Here is a 22,695-nt window from a genome sequence, read left to right as displayed (position 1 = left end):
AGGTGGCCAAAGTATTGGACTTTCTGCTTCAACATCAGTCCTTCTAATGAATATTCAGCACTGATTTACTTTAGGATAGACTGGTTGGATCTCCTTGCAATCCAAGGGACTCTCAAGAGTCTTCTCCAGCACCACATTTCAAAAGCATCAGTTCTTCAGCATTGAGCTGAACTCAATGCTGAGTTCAGTGTCCAACTCTTACAACCATTCATGACTACTGGAGAAACCATAGCCTTGACTAGATGGACCTTTGTTGGCAAAGTAATGTCTCTGCTTTTTAATATGTTGTCTAAGGTTAGTCATAACTTTTCTTTCAAGAAGTAAGCGTCTTTTTATTTCATGGATGCAGTCACCATCTGCAGTGATTTTGGAGCCCACAAAAGTAAACTCTGCCAATGTTTCCACTGTTTCTCCATCTGTTTGCCATGAAGTGATGGGACTGGATGCCATGATCTTTGCTTTCTGAATGTTGAGCTTTAAGCCAACATTTTCTCTCTGCTCTTTCACTTTCATCAAGAGGCTTTTTAGTTCTTCTTCACTTTCTGCCATAAGGCTGGTGTCATCTGCATATCTGAGGTTATTAATATTTCTCCAAGAAACCTTGATTCAGGCTTGTGCTCAATTGTGCCCAGTATTTCTCATTAATTCCAGGCAATATTCATAAACACATCAACAGTAAGTAGCATGAAAGATACTCCTGCTTATCAATGCCAGAGAAATGGAATATTTCTGCCATTATTCTAACAAACACTGTGCAACATCTACCGAATGCTGGGCCTGCTTCTTGTCCTTGGGATGCAGAGCACACAGCACACAGCACAGCTCTCAGTCTCCCCAGCTTCTCATCACCTAAGAGGAGTGAAGGACTGTAACCCCACAAGAAGAAGTGCTCCAGGCAAAGATGAAGCAGGGGGAGAAGACAGATGGCTGTGGGGGGAGGAGAGGAGCAGACTGCTTTGACATTAGAGCTCAATAGTTGGGGAAATCTGTGCTGTGTGATATCTGAAGACACCTGAGGATGATAGAGCAAATCATGGAGCTCCTGGAGGAAGAGCCTTCCAGGCCAGAAGGGCTCCATGTGCAGAGGCCCTGCTGCAGGAGCACACTTGGTCAGGTCCAGAAGCAAACAGGAGGCACTGAGGGAGGAGAGCAAGGCAGGGATAAACTCACAGAGGCAGCAGCAGTGCTGGGCTGGTTGTGCAACTGGCCCAGAGATTGTGGCCTAGAAGGGGCTGGGCTTTTCCTCAAGAGGAGAGGTCATGGCGGGAACAGTACAGAGACACTCAAGAGGTGAAAGAGGTTGCAAACCTAAACACTGTCGTGCTGACTGAAATAAGTCAGACAGAGAAGCAGAAATGTCTTATGACATCTCTTATATGCAGAATCCAGAAAGATAAGATACAAAGTAATTTATTTACAAACCAGAAAGTGATGACAGACTTAGAGAACAAACTTATGATTGTTAGAGGGAACAATAAATGCTGGAGAGGGTGTGGAGAAAAGGGAACCCTCTTACACTGTTGGTGGGAATGAGAACTAGTACAGCCACTATGGAGAACAGTGTGGAGATTCCTTAAAAAACTGGAAATAGAACTGCCACATGACCCAGAAATCCCAATCCTGGGCATACACACCGAGGCATATACACGCAGTGTATACACACTGGACATATACACACATAGCTGAAAGAGACACATGTACCCTAATGTTCATCGCAGCACTGTTTATAATAGCCAGGACATGGAAGGAACCTAGATGTCCATCGTCAAATGAAAGGATAAGAAAGCTGTGGTACATATACACAATGGAGTATTACTCAACCATTAAAAAGGATACATTTGAATCAGTTCTAATGAGGTGGATAAAACTGGAGCCTATGATACAGAGTGAAGTAAGCCAGAAAAAAAAACACCAACACAGTATACTAATGCATATATATGGAATTTAGAAAGATGATAACGGTAACCCTGTATGCGAGACAGCAGAAGAGACACAGATGTATGCAAAACTCTTTTGGACTCTGTGGGAGAAGTCGAGGGTGGGATGATTTGGGAGAATAGCATCGAAATGTGTATTATCATATGTGACACAGATCGCCAGTCCAGGTTCAATGCATGCACAGGGTGCTCAGGGCTGGTGCACTGGGATGACCCAGAGGGATGGGATGGGGAGGGAGGTGGGAGGGGGTTCAAGATGCGGAACACATGTACACCCATGGCTGATTCATGTCAGTGTATGGCAAAACCACTACAATTTTGTAAAGTGATTAGCCTCCAATTAAAATAAATAAATTTTAAAAAAATAGAAGGAAGGATGAGGGTAAGGGACAGTTATGGAGTTCGGGATGCTCATGTACACAATGCGATATTGAAAATAGATAAGGATCATATGCCATGACCAAGTCAGGTAATTTCAAGGGATGCAAGAATTCTTCAATATATGCAAACAAATCAATGTGATGCACCATATTAACAAATTAAAACATAAAAATCACATGACCATTTCCATAAATGCAATGAAACTTTCAACAAAATTCAGCACCCATTTATGATAGAAACTCTCAAGAAAATTGGCATAGAAGGAATCTACCTGAACATAATGAAAGTTATATACCATAATCCCACAGGAAAGATTGTTCTCATTGGTGAAAAACAGAAAGCATTTCCTCCAAGATCAGAAACAAGACAAAGGTGCCCACTCTGACCACTATTATTCAACACAGTTTTAGAAGTCCTAGCCATGGCAAACAGAGAAGGAAAAGAAATAGAGGAATACATACCAGAAAGGAAGAAGTAAAACTCACTCTTTGCAGCTGACATGATATTATACATAGAAAACATTAAAGATACTATAAAAAAAAATTACTAGACCTAAACAGTGAATTTATTTTTATAGTGATATAAAGGAATTCCTTGCAATCCTGTACACTAACAATGAATACTCAGAAAGAGAAATTAAGGAATCAATTCCATTCACCATTGACATAAAAAAGAATCAAGTACCTAGCAATAAACCTACCTATGGAGACAAAAGAGCTGTATACAGAAAGCTACAAGAGACTGATGAAAGAAATTAAAGATGACATGAACAGATAGAAAGATATACCATGTTCTTGGAAGGGAAGAATCAATATTGTGAAAATGACTATACTACTCAATGCAACCTATATCAAATTACCAATGGTATTTTTCACATAATTAAAACAAAAAATTTCACAATTCATACGGAAACACAAAAGACCCCTTATAAGCAAAGTGATTTTGCAAAAGAAGAATGGAGCTGGAGGAATCAATCTTCCTGATTTCAGACTATACTACAAAGCTACACTCATCAAGACAGCATGGAACAGGCAGAAAAACAGAAACATAGACTAACGGAACGAGATAGAAAGCCAGAAAAAAACCCCACACATATGGACATTTTATCTTTAACAAAGGAGGCAAGACTATGTGAAAATGAAAGTGAAGTCGCTCAGTCATGTCCAACTCTTTGCGACCTCATGCAATATACAGTACGTGGAATTCTCAAGGACAGAATACTGGAGTGTAACCTTTCTCTTCTCCAGGGGATCATCCCAACCCAGGGGTCGAACACAGGTCTCCTGCAATGCAGGCAGATTCTTTACCAGCTGAGCCACAAGGAAAGCCCAAAACTACTGAACTGGGTAGCTTATCCATTCTTCAGCAGATCTTCCCAACCCAAGTATCAAACTGGGGTCTCCTGCATTGCAGGTGGATTCTTTACCAACTGACCTATGAGGGAAGCTACTATGGAGAAAAGACAGTCTCTTTAATATTGATGTTAGGGAAACTGGACAGCTACATGTATTATAGAAAATGAAATTAGAACACTACCTAGCACCACACAGAAAGATAAACTCAAAATGGATTGAAAACCTAAATGTAAGAAATTACAAAACTCTTCAAGGAAAACATAGGCAGAACACATTTTAAAATAAATCACATTAAGATCCTTTATGATCCACATCCTAGAGAAATGGAAATAAAAACAAAAATAAGCAAATGTTAACAAATCAAACTTAAGAGCTTTTACACAGCAAAAGAAACCACAAACAAGGTGAAGGGGCAGCACTCAGAATGTGACAAAATAATTGCAAATGAAGCAAGTGACAAACGATTAACCTCCAATAATATACAAGCAACTCTTGCAGCTCAACATCAGGGGAAAAATTTTTTTTAATGGGCAGAAGACCTAAACAGACCTTTCTCCAAAGAAGGCATTCTAATGGCTAATCAACACATGAAGAAATGCTCAACATTGCTTATTATTAGAGAAATGCAAATCAAAACTACAATGAGGTATCACCTCACATCGGTCAGAATGGACGTCATCAATAAATTTACAAACAATAAATGCTGAAGAGGATGTGGAAAAAGGGAACCCTCTAGCACTGTTGGTGGGAATGTAAATTGGCAGAGCCACTATGGACATTCCTTGAAAAACTAGAAATAAAACTATCATATGACCCAACAATCCCACTACTGGGCATATACACTAAAGTGAAAGTGAAGTCACTCAGTCATGTCCAACTCTTTGCGACCCCGTGGACTGTAGCCTACCAAACTCCTCCTTCCATGGGATTCTCCAGGCAAGAATACTGGAGTGGGTTGCCATTTCCTTCTCCAGGGGATCTTCCCGACCCAGGGTCAAACCCGGGTCTCCCACATTGCGAGCAGACACTTTAACCTCTGAGCCACCAGGGAAGCCCTTATACACTAAGGAAATTGGGGTACATGTGTCTTAATTTCCCTAAATATACACTAAGGAAATTATAACTGAAAAAGACATATGTACCCCAATGTTCACTGCAGCACTATTCACAATAGCTAGGACATGGAAGCAACTTAGATGTCCATCAACAGATCAGTGGATAAAGAAATGGTGGTACCTGTATACAATTGAATACTATGAACCCATATTAAGAAATGCATTAGAATTAGTTTTAATTAGGTGGGTGTAACCAGAGCCTATTATACAGAGTGAAATAAGTCAGAAAGACAAAAACAAATGTTGTGTATTAATACATATATATGAAATCTAGAAAAATGGTACTGATGAACCTATATGCTGGGCAGGAATAGAGACCTGGACATACACAACAGACTAATGGACACAGTGGGGGAAGGAGAGGTTGGGATGAATTGAGAGAGCAGCATGGAAATACATACATTACCATGTGTAAAATAAATAGCTAATGGGAAGTTGTTGCATAGAACAGGTAGCTCAGTCAGGTGCTTGTGAAACTGACAGGGATGGGATGGGCTGTGAGGTGGGACAGAGGTACAAGAGGGAGGGGACATGTGTTTATCTCTGACTGATTCATTTAGAAGTGTGGTGAAGACTGACACAACACTGGAAAGCATTTATTCTTCAATTAAAAATAAATAAATTTTAAATAAATAGATAACCAACAAGGATAACTGTAGAGCCCAGGGAACTCTGCTCATTGTTTTGTGGCAGCCTAGATGAGAGGGGACTATAGGAAAGAATGGATAATGTGCACACATATGGAAGAGTCCCTTCATGTCTACCTGGAACTATCATAACATTTCTAACTGTCTATAATCCATTACCAAAAAAAGTTTAATTATAAAAGAGAAGAAGAGGCTGCAGAAAATATTTCTGTGTAGAACAAGGTACTATTAAAGTCACCAGGTGGCAGGTCTAGGTCAAGAGAAAACTAGAAACTTCTGGGTCAGAGCACACAAGAGATTTCAGGGCTCTAAAACTGATTTGGGAAAGTGACCCAACAGAGGCCACTGACAAGACCAAGGACAGTGATAAAAGCAGGGCAGGAGCCACCAGAATGATAAAAGCCATTCAGGATAAAAGCCTGAATATGGGCTCAGGGCTCATGCTCTGGCCTGCTTGGCACTTACTCCCTGTGAGACCATTCCTAAGTATGCGCGTCTCAAAAACCCATGAGTCCACACCAACCTGTCTTCAAGGTCACATGTTCTGACAGGATCCCACTGGCCATCATTCAGGAGGCATGATAGGCAGCATTTTTGTCCTTTTTGGTCAACCTGGGGATTTTCAGTTGTTAAGCTTCCTGTGTCAGCTGCCTCTCCCTCAGAGCCCTCCAGGGGCAGGAGGCTGAGCCAGTTTCCTCTGTGGACTCAAAGACCAGCATCTTGCCAACATACACAGCTCCCCCTGTGCAGCTCCGGGCACATTCACACTGTGGCCTGGCGGATCTCCTTAAAAAAGAAGCATCTGACCCAGGCCCCCTGAGGGTGAGGACAAGCACAGGTATAAAAGGGCTCCAGGTGAGTAGGGAGCATCTGCCACCGGCACCATGACTCGGGCTGGAGTTCTCCTGCTGCTCTGTGCTGCCTTGCTTCTTATCGCGGGCGGAAGTAAGTGGACTCCCTGATTGCGACATGGGCTCCCCAAGGGATCTGACACCTTCCCAGGGCAGCACTGAGCATCTCGGGAGTGGGAAGCAAATAGGGTGTTCTGGTGAGTGCCTTACAGGGAGTGTCCCCTTATCTTTCTGTTTCAGAGTGTGATGACATCTGCCCAGCCTTGAGGGACACTGTTGACCTGTTCATATCAGGAACCCATGACGAATATATTGAACAAGTTGAAAAGTATAACCAAAACTCTGCTGTACTGGAGACTGCCGATACCCTGAAGAGCTGTGTTGATGAGAGGTTGACAGCAGAGGATAAGCAGGATGCTCTGAGCGCTCTGGTGGGTCAGGTTGTGTATGAATGTGCCTGTGGGGCATGTGTGCGGGGTAGGCAGGGGTGTCAGGGGCCTATTCAGGGCACTGGGAGGTGGGGAGATCATACCTTCTCCACCTTGGCCCTTCCCCAGGACCCTGGGAGGATAAAGATCCTCAGGAAAGAGGAGGTAGAGAGGATGTGGCTGACACCCACAGGGTGGGGAAAGATCATGGAGGGAGACTCAGTCCAGCCCTGGAGCTCTTGAGCTGGCTCTGACTGCTCAGTTCTCCCTTGTCACAGGCCTAGGACCCTCCGGGCCCTCCTAACTCTGTGGTGCCACTTGCCTTTAAGTTAGGCCCTTAGTGTGGCCTCCCTGACTCCAGCCTCTCCAGCCCAGGAACCTGACTCTGCTGCAATCCATTCCTACTGAGACCTTCTGTTCTCCAAATATCAGTTTTTTCCCTAATGCCTCAAGTCCCTACTCTGTTCCACCAAACACTCACATATGTCCTCGGTCCCTGGATGCCAAAGGGCCATTAAGCCACACATGCCCTAAGAGGAGGCTGTGCCAAAAGCTGCCTTCCTGCCCTCCCCAGGCCTGGGATGCCAAGAGTCGAGGATAAGGGTGAATCCTTTCTCTGCTGCCATAGAGGTGGTGGGACAAGCAGCTGTTTCAGCTCTAAGTGTCCAAGAGCCAGAGGGAGGAAGCAGACAGGGATTAACTCACCCCTGAAAGCTTCCAGGAGTCAGTCCTGAGCCCTGCCAGGTGGTCCTCAGCAGTGTCCCCCATTCTATCCCAGGAGACTGCCCTCAGCCCTGCACTGAGACCCCACAACCTCTGTTCCATTGGAGGAAGACTCATTGGGATATATCCACCTTTACCCACTCACATTCAGAGGCCCCCCTCCACAGAACCCTCCCATGTTCAGTGCAGCTTCATGTCTCTTGGAACTCTGAGGCCTCACCAGGTTTCTGCACCTTCTTTTACAGAATAAAATATACTCAAGTTCTCTCTGCTGATGGAACTATCCCTGCCAGGCACCCAAGGAGACCACTTGCCTGATCCCTAAGTCATGTCAGCAACCTGCCACATCCAGGTGTCTGATTATAGAGGATTCCAGCAATAAAAAGCCTTGCAATTCACAGGAGAGTGCTTACTCATTGACTTCAGAGATGATGGAGGAGGGGAGATCATGACCACAGTGGAGAACATCAGTGTGCCTTCCCACTGCAGCTAGATTTCAGTGCTCTCAGATGCTCCTCCACAAATTCAACAGGTGGAGCTTGGGTGATGATCATTATTACATCAGCTAGAGGGTCTGATCACTTCTGTCACATCCGCTAGAGTGTCTGTTCACTTCTGTCACCAAGACCCACAGGTCAGGAGCATATTCCACCAAATTTCAGCCTCCCAGGAACCTTGAGGGATAGAAGTAATCATCCTCGTCTTACACGGGAGAATCTAAGGCTCAGAGGGGGTATAGCATCTGCTGAAGAGACAAAGCCTTCCCCCACCCATCCATGCTCCAGAGATGAACTCAGCTAAATCACCCTATGACTGTGCACATATTACAGTCCTTCTTTAGGCCTCCAATTTCCATTTAGAAAATCAAACTCCCTCCAGTCTCCAAGTCTGGGGTAAGGCCATACTAAAATAATGACTGAAAAATGGCCCTTGTCCTAAGTGCCTGACAGGATGGGAAAAACAAAGGGTCAAGGTCCATGTGCTGAACACTGTCACTCCTTGGGCCTCAGTTTATCCTAATCCAACCCCCCAGCTGTGAACTCAGCTGCTTCTACATAAACACACTGTGAGTTGAGTCTCACACTCAGAGTGGACATCCAGGCGCCTGGGGTTTCTTGCTCCTCCTGTGTCTCTGTTGCCTGCCCATGAACAGGGCCCCATGCTCACGATGTCTCATTCTTTTTTGCCTGACCCCACCCCATCTCTAAGAGCTTCTTCCCACCCAGCAGCTCCCCTACAGGTCAGAGTCTGCTGGGCTTACCCCAAAGGGCTGGGTTTAGGATGGGGAATCTCTAAGGTCCTCATGAGGAGAAGGCTTAGGACAGGTCCCCAATTGATCCAGAGCTGCTGCTTCTCTCTGTGGAGGGAGCCCTGGGGGACAGGGGGGATGTCTCCTTGCCCAAGTGACATCGAGCCCGTGTCTCTACCCACCCTTCCAACCAAACCAGGGTCTGTCTGGGGTCTCTTCTATGACAGAGACCTGCCTCTGTGGGAGCTAAGGTGAGCTGAGCTGGTGTGAACAGGTCCTGGAGCAAGGACCCTTCTCATTTTCTGACACAGGATGTGCATTCCATCCCACTCCCACCCAACTGATGTGAAAGCTCCAGGCCTTCAGAAAGGAGAGATGCCACCCTGATAAATTAGGTGCCTCTTCCAGTGTCTTGGATAAAAACTCGCCCTGCTCTTCAGTGAGTGTACAATTGTGACGGGACCCGTCCAAAGATTCAGTGGAGATGAGAAGGGGCAGTTGGTCCTCCTGGGACAGACATAATCCTACTCCTGGCTCTTGCTCAGTGACACAGAACTCCTGGGTCTGCTGGGGAGACACCTCCATATTGCCCACTGCCCCCCCCCCCACCCCGCCACTTTCCCTGCCTTCCTCTAATCTACAGCACCCTTATCTAATCTGGGGTTAGTAGAAAAGGCAGCATCTGATTTCTCCAATTCCTTTTCTGTCTGACATCTAAACCTCAGATAGCTGCGAAGGTACCTGTCTAAAACCTGTGGCTTTGGATCTCTGATTCTCACATGACTTCCCTCTGAGATCATAGGAGCCCTGCTTCGTTTCCACCTAGGCCAACCTGAGTTTAACTGCAGCTGTGGGATAGCCCCCCACTGCAGACACTCCGCTCCTCAAACTCCTTCATCTGCCCTACCTGCTGGTGGATTTCTCCAGCACCTGCGAGCTTGCTGGACCACTGGTGCTTGGTGCTCAGTTGCTCCAGGTATGTCTGATTCTTTGCGACCCTATGGACTGTAGCCCACTACATTCCACTGTCCATGGGATCCTTCTGGCAAGAATACTAGACTGGGTTTCCCTGCCCTCCTCAAACCACTGGGATGCTCACTGGGAGGTTCCTTACTTAGGCACCTGACATCACCTTCCTAATTACCTACCTCCTCCCATGTCCCTGTGTCTGGGTCACATTTGATGGGAACACAAATCTCATGGTGTCCTATTTCCATCCCCCTGATCAGGAAAGCCAGGAATTCAAATGAAACATACTCAGTAAAGACAGCAGGTGGAAGGAAGAGGGATACCACAGTTGAAGCTTCAGAGGCATACGGAGAACAGGAACATCCCTACACAGAGAAGAGAAACCTGACTGGGGTAGGGAGATGCTTTCTGGCCTTGTATTTCTCTGTTGACCTTGCAATGAGATATTCTCAATCTGCTTGGACAAGGTGTTTTGAGGGTGCATCCCAACCCGTCTAGGGTTGGAATCGATGGTGGAATTCAGACAGAAGCACCCACTGCTCCATGGATCAAGATCTGGGAACCAGAAAGTCATAGAGAGATAGGAGCAAGATCTGGGTGGCAGGATAGAGGGTGCAAAACAGAGACAAGCCTCCAACAAGGAAAAGGCCAGAATCAGGCCATAGTTGAGGACAGGCCTTGCCTTCATGATTGCAATATGAAGACCTGCAGAGATACATCCACTACTTCAGTGTCACCATCATACCTTGAAGTTTCCTTGAAAATACTTTAAAAATATATTCTACTATATTGAACATACTCCAACAGTATAACATATTTACACTCATCTTTAGGATGGCATGCTCATGGTATCAGAACACAAGATACCCAGCTAGAGCTTCAAACACAGGTTTCTGAAAGGGTTCACATGGAAGGGTCAGATTTTCTTTTATGTGCCCCAAGCAGGCACCTAAGGATGCCACAGCACTCAGCAGATCCTAAGCAGACAGACAAGATAGATGACAGAAACACATCTTCCACTCAGAAGGTCACCATAGAAAACACACACATGGATTCATCATGTCTGTTTCCAGGTTACTAAGGTAACAGCAAACTCACTCCTTAATAGACAAATAAACCCCACTTGTAAAGCCTGCAGAGCTGCAATGAGGTCTGTGTATCTGGGCAGCTGGGGCACAGAAACTAGCATGGTCATCACAGCACAGACAGGTAAAGAGGTCCTGCAGATGATAGCAGGACAAGCCCAGATTCACATCATCATCAGTTCTATCACAGAAGCAGCTCTGAGCAAACTTTCAGGACTGGCCCAGTCTCAGGAGCATCTTCCATGCTCAATTCATGAGGAATTAGCCCATTCTACATTCTGTCAGGACAGGCGTGGAAGGAATAATGATAAATCAAAGAAATACTTAAACAATTTTGGTCTAGTGTCTGAGAGAAAAAATTAGAGCAAAGTCCAAGATAACTGAAGAAGGCACAAACAAAAAGAGACCCTGATGCAACTTTCCTGGTGATCCAGTGGTTAAGAATCTGCCTTCCAATGCTGAGGATGCTGCTGTGACCCCTGATCAAGGAACTTGGATACCACTTGCCATGGGACGACAGAGATTTTTGTGCCACAGCTAGAGAAAAAACCGCAGGCTGAAGGAACGATGCTTCATCTGCCACAAGAAGACCCTGCATCCTAGCATTGGAATCCAGACTCTTAACCATGGAATCAACAACATTATAAAGCAATTATCCTCCAATTAAAAAATTAAGTTTAATTTAAAAATACTTTCTAAGATTTCAATAAGAAGGAGAGAGAGAAAGACCCTGAGAAGAGGCCAAAAAGAATAAATCAAGGCAGGATTCAGGTTGCTGATCCAAGTTCAGGAAACTTTGCACAATGGGGTGATATGGTACACAGCTATGTGGTTGCAATACAGGCTTACGAAACATTCTACTCCTGAGCTGTCTGATTGTTTTGGAGTGGAAAATAAAAAGTGAAACATAAATGACTCATTCTCCTCTCCTTCTCCACATGCCATGAAAAAGATAGTAATGGAATTTTAAATTATGGCCCCATAAGGACAAAAAGAACAATATGATGTTATCACCTAATGATGGGATAGAACGCATTTTCAGAGAAGAGAAAGCACAGAAAGATGGGGTGACTATGGGCAGAGAAACCCATATCTAACAAATAAGGCAGAGTCCGTTTTTCCTACTTAATTCCAAAGAGCTCTGGGCTACAGAGACATGATCACTGCAATGGGTAAGGGTAAATACGGCCGCAGAACTGAAAAGAAGTAACTGTTAAAAAGAGGTGAGTGATATCTACGTGGAATCACTGAAACCCTTAACCCTACTTCCCACCTCTTTCATGCACAGAACACATGAATTCAGGTAAACATCTTCCAAGAAGGAAGCTGGAGAGCCAGCGTGATGTAATGGTTAAGATCAGGGACCCTGGAGTTGCACGTCATGGTTCCAAATTCAAAACATGAGCTTTCAATGGCACCACTGTAAGCTAGAACATAACAGAGGAGTGTCTTCAAATTTCTAAAGCAAACTTAGATTTCCATCCTGAGGAAGGTATCAATCCAAAAAGGTAACAAACAATTCTCCTTCCTTGCATCTTCTCTCAGGAATATACAGGAGGATGTACTTCACTAACACAAGAGAACAGACTGAGAAAGGGGAAGACGTCTGATCCCAAGATGAACTGAGGGAAATTCGGGACACCCACTGCATTGGGTTTGGAAAGTCATCATTCCAGACTGGAGTCTAGAAGGAGGGGTGGCTCTAGGTGATATCACTCTAGAGAGGGGAAAGGCAGATCAATACATTGCTTTATGTGTCCAATCATGGGAAGAAGAGCTTTCATTTCTTCTTAAAGTTTTGCAACAATTTAGGTACATGCAGATAATCACGAAGTATGAGCAAGGCTAATATATTACTAATAAAGTACAGAAATATTTATTTTGCTTTTAAAAGTTTATTCTATTCTAAGAATGCAAACATACCTTAGCTTTACACACACACACACACACACACACACATATATATATATAAAATAAGTGGCAAAATGCAACTGAGCAAGACCCTAAGAGGTCTTCCCACAGCAGACCACCTCCCAATCATGTCCTCCACATGCCTTTTGTCTGTAGAAACACTTTCATCTTCTAGACCTTTCCTAAGTTCCAAAGAGTACATTGGATCAGATACCTGAGAAAATGCAGAAAGAAAAACAGTCAAGCAAGAAAACATAATAATAGTTGAGCCATTAAACAATGCCAAGACCTTCAGCTACTTCTCAAGGGCCATACATAATATTCTCAACCATAATCTTGGAGGTTTTTTGAAGATACTGAAATCCCCATTAGGTGGAAGAAGTTAACTGTATGTTTCCCACAGGAATGTAGATTCCAGTCCCTTCAGAAACAGAAGGTTGATGATGTTGACTCCTGATTCCCTGATCACCAACCAAACACAAGAAACTCCACCAGCTGATCACATATCCCACAAATCCCCCTCCCTCAGCCTGTCTTTAAAAACCTTTCCCTGAAAGCTTTTGGGGAGTTCAGACCCCTGAAGTACTAGCTACCTGAACTCCTTGCTTGGCAGTGAACACCACATTTTCCTTCACCACAACCCGATGTCAATAGATTGGCTTTACTATGCCTGGGCAAGCTGACACAGGCCAAGATCAGGAACATAAAGAGACTGAAGTGAAAAATTGAGTGATCATCTTAACTGATGAAGAAAGAAAGAGTTTAAGATACTAAGCAGTTACTTGTGATTTAGAAATAACAAAATGGGGATAAAGAGTTCTTCATAAACATGATAAAGTACATTTATGAAAAACGCTCAACAAACATCATATTTGATGGTCAACCGTTATGAGCAGCCCATTTAAAATGAGAAACAAGGTAATGATGCTTGAATGACTGTTTGTACTAAACATTTACTATATTTATTAACCAAAGCAGTACAGAATAAAGTTTGATGATATCAAAGTAGACAATAGAAAAACAAGAATATCAGACTTCCCTGGTGGTCCTGTTGTTTGGAAATTCAGTTGCCAATGCAGAGGACATGGGTGTGACCGCTAGTTTGGGAATATCCCACATGCTGCAGGACAACAAAGTGTGTACTCCACAACTACTGACCCTGCACTCCTAGAGCACAGGAGCTGCTAATACTGAAGCCCATGCACACTAGAGCCCATGTGCTGCAACTACTGAAGCCTGCAGATTCTAGGGTCCACCCTGTACAAATAGACAGCTCCCATTTACTGAAACTAGAGAAAACCCATGAGCAGTGATAAAAACACAGCCAGCCAAAAAAAAAAAAAAAAGGAATATCAATAACCATCCAAACCATGATATTTGAAAAAGCAAAAAAATTGATAAATCTCTATTACTTATTTGAGAAGCAGTAAGACACAAATTATCATAATAAATAAAAGAAAGGATGACATTATAGATCTACATACATAAAAATATGAAAACATGAAAAAGTTATTATGCCAATTAGCTGGATTGCTTAGATGAGGCATACACCTTTCTTGAAGACAAAATTACACAAAGTGAATCAATATGAAAGAGAATACCTGAATAGCTCTATACCTTTGGGAAAGAAAAATGTTAATTAAATCATCACACATAGAAAATTCCAGGCCCCTAGGTATAGAGGTGAGTTTTATGAAATATGTAAAGAAGAAATAATATCAATTCTATATAAATGCTTTAAGAAAACAGAGGACAAATGAACCTTCCCAACTCAACTCTTGAAGCCAGTATTTTCTCATACATTTTCAGGAAAAAATATTATCAGAAAGCGATGAACTGATACCATTCATAAACATATGCTTCCCCCCAAATTAACATACTTTAGCAAATAAAATCTGGACACACACAAAAGAAGTGGCACATAAACACAAGTGATGTTTATCCTGGGACTGCAAGTTTGGTTTAACATTTAAAGTCAATCAAGGTAATTCACTATATTAACAGAATAATGGGGAAAAGTCCTATGTCCTCATACCAGATGCAGAAATCACGTTTTAAAAATCAAAACATTCACCTGGGGCAAGGCGAGGGGGTGAGAGGTGGGAAGGAAGTTCAGGAGGGAAGGGACATGTGTACACCTATGGATGATTCATGTTGATGTAAGGCAGAAACCAACTAATATTGTAAGGCAATTATCCTCTAATTAAAAATAAATTTTAAAAAATAAAAGCATTCATAATAAAACACATCAATAAACTAAGAGAAAAGTATACTTCATATCTTTATGACATACACATACATAACCACCTACATGGAGAAGGCAATGGCACCCCACTCCAGTACTCTTGCCTGGAAACTCCCATGGACGGAGGAGCCTGGTGGCTGCAGTCCATGGGGGCGCTAAGAGTTGGACACGACTGAGGGACTTCACTTGCACTTTTCACTTTCATGCATTGGAGAAGGAAATGGCAACCCACTCCAGTCTTCTTGCCTGGAGAATCCTAGGGACGGAGATTGGGCTGCCGTCTATGGGGTCTATGCCGTCTATGGAGCCTGGTGGGCTGCTGTCTATGGGGTCACACAGAGTCGGACATGACTGAAGGGACACAGCAGCAGCAGCAGCAGCAGCAGCAGCAGCAGCAGCAGCAGCAGCAGCAACCACCTACAACTGACAATATCTAATGGGGAAAGAATGAATGATTTCCTCCTAAAATCAAGCAGAAGGCAAAATGCCCACTTTCATGATTTTTTGGAAACATTTTACTGGCAGTTTTGACCAGTAAAACTGGACTGGAAAGGAAGAAGTAAAACTAAATATCAAAACATGCAGGAAAAAAATTGAAAAAATTACATCCATTAAATTTTTGAGTGCAATAGTAATAGAAGAACATGGATCAATCTAATAATTGGCATCAACAATAACAAAGAAGACTTCAGCTAAGACTGAATTTAATGAACAAAGACTGAATTGTTGCTCCTAAGATCAAGAATAAGGGAAATGTGTCTACTCTTTCTATTTCTCTTCAACATTGGACTGGAAGCTCTCACAAGTGCAATCAGGCAAGAAATAATGAAAACAAACTACAGTTGGAAGGGAAAAGCTCAAACTCGCTTCAGAGTAAATTATAATATACAGAGAAAAACCTAAGGAATCTACAAGAACAACACTAGTACATATAGATGTGTGTATTAGTCACTTAGTCATGCCCAACTCTTTATGTCCTCATGGACTAAAGCCTGCCTGGCTCCTCTGTTTTTGGAATTCTCCAGGCAATAATATTGGAGTGTGTTACCATTTCCTTCTCTAGGGGACATATAAGTGAGGTTAGCACATTTGTAAAATACAAGTCAATATTTAAAAACACAAGTGTATTCTACAAAGAAGCAATAAACAATCCAAAAAATTGAAATAAAACGTCATTTGTAATAGCACAAAAACCAAAATATTTTGATAAGGAATTAATAAAATATGTGCAAGACCTATAAAATGGAAACTTTGCAAAACGTTAATCTCTGAGTAAAGTAAAAGTCATAATTAAATGGAGACATGTATGAGGTTTACATATTTAAAGACTCAATAATGATAAGATTTCAATTCTATTGATCTTTAGAGTCAAGGCAATCCTGATTCACTTGCCAGCAGGAGGTGTATAGAAAGTGAGAAACTGATTTGAAAACATATACAGTGTAATGTCAAGAGGATGGTTTAGTAGGAGAACCCAGTCTCTAAGCCACCAATGACAGAAACAACAAAGCTCTAACACAGCTCAGGAGTCCACTTAAGAAGCTGAAGCACTTAACCAGGAAGAAATAGAAGATCTTAACAGACCCATTACAAGCAAGGAAATCGAAACTGTAATCAAAAATTTTCTAGCAAACAAAAGCCCAGGACCAGATGGCTTCACAGCTGAATTCTACCAAAAATTTAGAGAAGAGTTAGCACCTATCTTACTCAGACTCTTCCAGAAAATTGCAGATGAAGGTAAACTTCCAAACTCATTCTATGAGGCCACCATCACCCTAATTCCAAAACCAGACAAAGATGCCACAAAAAAAGAAAACTACAGGCCAATATCACTGATGAACATAGATGCAAAAATCCTTAACAAAATTCTAGCAAACAGAATCCAACAACATATTAAAAAAAGTCACACACCATGACCAAGTGGGCTTTATCCCAGGAATGCAAGGATTCTTTAATATCCGCAAATCAATCAATGTAATACACCACATTAACAAATTGAAAGATAAAAACCATATGATTATCTCAATAGATGCAGAGAAAGCCTTTGACAAAATTCAACACTCATTTATGATTAAAACTCTCCAGGAAGCAGGAATAGAAGGAACATACCTCAACATAATAAAAGCTATATATGACAAACCCACAGCAAGCATCACCGTCAATGGTGAAAAATTGAAAGCATTTCCCCTGAAATCAGGAACAAGACAAGGGTGCCCACTCTCACCACTACTATTCAACATAGTCTTGGAAGTTTTGGCCACAGCAATCAGAGCAGAAAAAGAAGTAAAAGGAATCCAGATAGGAAAAGAAGAAGTGAAACTCTCGCTGTTTGCAGATGACATGATCCTCTACATAGAAAACCCTAAAGACTCTACCAGAAAATTACTAGAGCTAATCAATGAATATAGTAAAGTTGCAGGATATAAAATTAACACACAGAAATCCCTTGCATTCCTATATACTAACAATGAAAAAACAGAAAGAGAAATTAAGGAAACAATACCATTCACCATTGCAACAAAAAGAATAAAATACTTAGGAGCATATCTACCTAAAGAAACAAAAGACCTATACATAGAAAACTATAAAACACTGATGAAAGAAATCAAAGAGGACACAAACAGATGGAGAAACATACCGTGTTCATGGATTGGAAGAATCAATATTGTCAAAATGGCTATTCTACCCAAAGCAATATATAGATTCAATGCAATCCCTACCAAGCTACCAACGGTATTTTTCACAGAACTAGAACAAATAATTTCACAATTTGTATGGAAATACAAAAAACCTCGAATAGCCAAAGTAATCTTGAGAAAGAAGAATGGAACTGGAGGAATCAACCTGCCTGACTTCAGACTCTCCTACAAAGCCACAGTCATCAAGACAGTATGGTACTGGCACGAAGACAGAAATATAGATCAATGGAACAGAATAGAAAGCCCAGAGATAAATCACGTACCTATGGACACCTTATCTTTGACAAAGGAGGCAAGGATATACAATGGAAAAAAGACAACCTCTTTAACAAGTGGTGCTGGGAAAACTGGTCAACCACTCGTAAAAGAATGAAACTAGAACACTTTCTAACACCATACACAAAAATAAACTCAAAATGGATTAAAGATCTAAATGTAAGACCAGAAACTATAAAACTCCTAGAGGAGAACATAAGCAAAACACTCTCCGACATAAATCTCAGCAGGATCCTCTATGACCCACCTCCCAGAATATTGGAAATAAAAGCAAAACTAAACAAATGGGACCTAATGAAACTTAAAAGCTTTTGCACTACAAAGGAGACTATAAGTAAGGTAAAAAGACAGCCCTCAAATTGGGAGAAAATAATAGCAAATGAAGAAACAGACAAAGGATTAATCTCAAAAATATACAAGCAACTCCTGAAGCTCAATTCCAGAAAAATAAATGACCCAATCAAAAAATGGGCCAAAGAACTAAACAGACATTTCTCCAAAGAAGACATACAGATGGCTAACAAACACATGAAAAGATGCTCCACATCACTCATTATCAGAGAAATGCAAATCAAAACCACAATGAGGTACCATTACACGCCAGTCAGGATGGCTGCTATCCAAAAGTCTACAAGCAATAAATGCTGGAGAGGGTGTGGAGAAAAGGGAACCCTCTTACACTGTTGGTGGGAATGCAAACTAGTACAGCCACTATGGAAAACAGTGTGAAGATTTCTTTAAAAACTGGAAATAGAACTGCCATATGACCCAGCAATACCACTTCTGGGCATATACACCGAGGAAACCAGATCTGAAACAGACATGTGCACCCCAATGTTCATCGCAGCACTGTTTATAATAGCCAGGACATGGAAGCAACCTAGATGCCCATCAGCAGATGAATGGATGAGGAAGCTGTGGTACATATACACCATGGAATATTACTCAGCCGTTAAAAAGAATTCATTTGAATCAGTTCTAATGAGATGGATGAAACTGGAGCCCATTATACAGAGTGAAGTAAGCCAGAAAGATAAGGAATATTACAGCATACTAACACATATATATGGAATTTAGAAAGATGGTAACGATAACCCTATATGCGAAACAGAAAAAGAGACACAGAAGTACAGAACAGACTTTTGAACTCTGTGGGAGAAGGTGAGGGTGGGATGTTTCGAAAGAACAGCATGTATATTATCTATGGTGAAACAGATCACCAGCCCAGGTGAGATGCATGAGACAAGTGCTCGAACCTGGTGCACTGGGAGGACCCAGAGGAGTCGGGTGGAGAGGGAGGTGGGAGGGGGGATCAGGATGGGGAATACGTGTAACTCTATGGTTGATTCATGTCAATGTATGACAAAACCCACTGAACTGTTGTGAAGTAATTAGCCTCCAACTAATAAAATAAAATTAGGAAAAAAAAAAAAAGAAGAAGCTGAATCAACACAGCAGTGTTGCACGAAGGGGACCCCTTCCAGAGTTCAAAAGGGGGTTCTTGACTAACACTCAGAAATGAATTGTCCGAGGAGACACACATGCTGACAGATCGAGAGACCTTTTTGGAAAGGGGCGGCAGGGTAGAAAGCAGTAGGGAAAGGGACCCCAGGAGAACTGCTCTGCCGTGTGCCTTGCAGACTTGGATCTTACGGTGATTGGATTAGTTTCCAAGCTGTCTTTGGCCAATCACTCTGTCAGTGTGTTTCCTGTAACAGTGTGCAAATTTAAATGAGCGAAAGCTGTGGAGGAAACCAACAGCCAGCGCAACCACTGCATGAGCCCAGCGCTCTCAGCACAGAAGGTCTCACAGGATTTTACATCTCAGACTCCCGGGGCTGAGTCCCTCCAGCCTCCCTAACAGGACCCATGACAGCCAGTGCCTCCCTGGAACTCAGTATAGCCGTCACACATGCAGCAAAACTACTCCTGGTCCTGAAGTCAGGCATGTACCTGCCCCCAGCTCTGACCTCAGCAACTGAACTTGTGATGCAATCCACCCCAGATCTTCTCACAGGCCCTGTCCTTGCCTCTGTGCATATATCGCTGTCCTGTACATTCAACTACAGACTCACAACTGAGCACGTGCACACTTTTGGCAGTAGCAATGACCACTATCTGCACTAGTCCCTCAGTGCATACCCAGAGGCAATGCTAAGGACCGCAACAGTTATGTTTCTATACACTAAAAATGAAAACTCCCAAAAGGAAATTAAGAAAATATAAAAACCATAGGAATAGAATGAATCACAGAGAGAAAAGCTTTCTACCCTGAAAGCTACAAAAGACTGATGACAAACATTAAAGAATACACAAAGAAGTAGAACAACATCCCATATTCATCAATTGGAAGATTAATGTTTTAAAAATTATGCATACCACCCAAAATGATATAAGCAGTCAATGAAGTCCCTAATGCAAATCCCAAGGCATTTTTTACAGAACTAGAAAAATGGTCATAAAACATATCTGCAACCATAAAGAACACTGAATAGCTAAAAACAACCTTGAGAAAGAAAAAAAAAAAAAAAAAAAAAAACCTGGAGATACCACTCCTCTTCATTTCAAAACAAATTTTAAAGTTGCAGTCATTAAAATAGTATGATACCAAATATGGACTCATTGACCAGTGGAACATAATAGAGAGCCCAGAAAACACACACATACACAATCGCAGTCAACTGATCTTTGACAAGGTTTGCAGGAATACAAAATTGAGAGAGATGATCTCTTTTGTTTTTCTGGAAAACAAAAAGTGAAACATAAATGACTCATTCTCCTCTCCTCAATATGTCATGAAAAAGTAATAGAATTTTAAACTATGGCCCCATAAGGACAAAAAGAACAATATGGGGTTATCACCTAATGATGAAATAGAACAGATTTTCAGAAATGAGAAAGCACAGAAAGATATGGTAACTATGGGCAGAGAAAGCCATATCTAACAAATAAGACAGAGCCCATTTTTCCTACTTAATTCCAAAGGGCTCTGGACCACAGAGACATGACCACTGCAGTGGGTAAGTGTACATACAGCCACAGAACGGAAAGAGGTAAGTGATACTTATGTGGAATCACTGAAACCCCTAACCTTACTCCCGAGCTCTTTCATGCACAGAACACATGCATTCAGGTAAACATCCTTCAAGAAGGAAGCTGGAGAGCCAGCGTGATGCAATGGTTAAGATCAGGGACTCTGGTGTTGCACTTCATGGTTCCAAATTGTTTGCATTCAAAACGTGTGCTTTCAATGGCACCACTGTAAGCTAGAACATAACAGAGGAGCATCTTAAAATTTCGAAAGCAAATTTAGAATTTCATCCTGAGGAACTTATCAATCCAAATAAGTAACAATCAAATAATTCTCCTTCCTTGCATCTCCTTTCCAGAATGTACAAGAGGGTGTACTTCACTAACACAAGAGAACAGATGGAGAAAGGGGAAAACGTCTGAATTCCCAAGATGAACTGAAGGGAATTTTGGAACAACCACTGCATTGGGTTTGGAAAGTCATCATTCCAGACTGGAGTCTAGAAAAAGGGGCGGCTCTAGGTGTTATCGCTTAGAGAGGGGAAAGGCAGATCAATACATTGTTTTATGTGTCCAATCATGGGAAGAAGAGCTTTCATTTTTTCTTAAATGAAGAGCTTTTTGTTTTGAAGAGCTTTTCACTTTTTCTTGGAAAAATTTATATACATGCAAATAAAAACAAAGTATGGGCAAGGCTAATATATTACTAACAAAGTACAAAAATATATATTTTGTTTTTAAAAGTTTATTTTATTCTAAGAATGCAAGCATAGCTTAGCTCTACAAATATATATATAATAAACTGCATAAATACAAGGATCCAAAGAGGTCCCCCCACAACAGACCACCCCCAACCATGTCCTCCACATGCCTTTTGTCTGTAGAAACACTTTCATCTTCTAGGCCTTTCCCAAGTTCCAAAGAGTACATTGGATCAGATACCTGAGAAAATGCAGAACGCAAAATAGTCAAGCAAGAAAATATAATAATATTTGAGTCATTAAATAATGCCAAGGACCTTCAGTTAATCCTAAGGACCATACATAATTTCTGAATCATATCTTTGGAGGTTTTTTGAAGATACTGAAATTCCCATTAGGTGGAAGAAGTTAACTGTATGTTTCCCACAGGAATGTAGATTCCAGTCCCTTCAGAAGCAGAAGGTTGATGATGTTGACTCCTGATTCCCTGATCACCAACCAATCACAAGAAACTCCACCAGCTGATCACATATTTCACAACCCCCCTCCCTCACCCTGGCTTTAAAAATCTTTCTCTGAAAGCCTTTGGGGAGTTCCGACTGCTGAAGTACTAGCTACCTGAACTCCTTGCTTGGCAGTGAACACTGCATTTTCCTTCACCACAACCCAGTGTCAATGGATTGGCTTTACTATGCCTGGGCAAGCTGACACAGGCCAAGATCAATAACATAAAGAGGCTGAGGTGAATAATTGAGTGATCATTTTAACTAATGAGGAAAAAGAGAGTTCATGATACTAAGCAGTTATTTGTGAGTTAGAAAAAAACAAAATGGGAATAAAGAGTTCTTTGTAATCATGGTGAAGTGCATTTATGAAAAAACCTCTCCTAGAGGAGAACATAGGCAAAACACTCTCCGATATAAATCACAGCAGGATCCTCTATGACCCACATCCCAGAATATTAGAAACAAAAGCAAAAATAAACAAATGGGACCTAATGAAACTTAAAAGCTTTTGCACAACAAAGGAAACTACAAGCAAGGTGAAAAGACAGCCCTCAGGTTGGGAGAAAATAATAGCAAACGAAGCAACA

The 22,695-nt window shown here is 41.9% G+C and overlaps 1 protein-coding gene across 1 annotated transcript; it reads left to right on the top strand.

The window, feature by feature from the left end:
• Window positions 1-6,319: 6,319 nt before the first annotated feature.
• Window positions 6,320-7,712, top strand: LOC136158752 (major allergen I polypeptide chain 1-like). The gene is made up of 3 exons (XM_065920566.1): window positions 6,320-6,380; window positions 6,527-6,717; window positions 7,683-7,712. Exons 1-3 carry the CDS (start codon window positions 6,320-6,322, stop codon window positions 7,710-7,712), a joined length of 282 nt encoding a protein of 93 aa, XP_065776638.1.
• Window positions 7,713-22,695: the final 14,983 nt, after the last annotated feature.

The sequence above is a fragment of the Muntiacus reevesi genome, chromosome 2 (genome assembly GCF_963930625.1).
Source record: "Muntiacus reevesi chromosome 2, mMunRee1.1, whole genome shotgun sequence".
Taxonomy (NCBI): Eukaryota; Metazoa; Chordata; class Mammalia; order Artiodactyla; family Cervidae; genus Muntiacus; species Muntiacus reevesi.
This window is presented reverse-complemented; position numbering and strand designations above follow the sequence as displayed.

Excerpts from the sequence above, each read along its gene's own strand:
- LOC136158752 (XM_065920566.1), top strand. The coding sequence starts at position 6,320 with ATGACTCGGGCTGGAGTTCTCCTGCTGCTCTGTGCTGCCTTGCTTCTT. Across the intron at positions 6,381-6,526 it reads GCTTCTTATCGCGGGCGGAA|AGTGTGATGACATCTGCCCA; the intron begins GTAAGTGGACTC and ends TTTCTGTTTCAG. Across the intron at positions 6,718-7,682 it reads AGGATGCTCTGAGCGCTCTG|AATAAAATATACTCAAGTTC; the intron begins GTGGGTCAGGTT and ends CTTCTTTTACAG.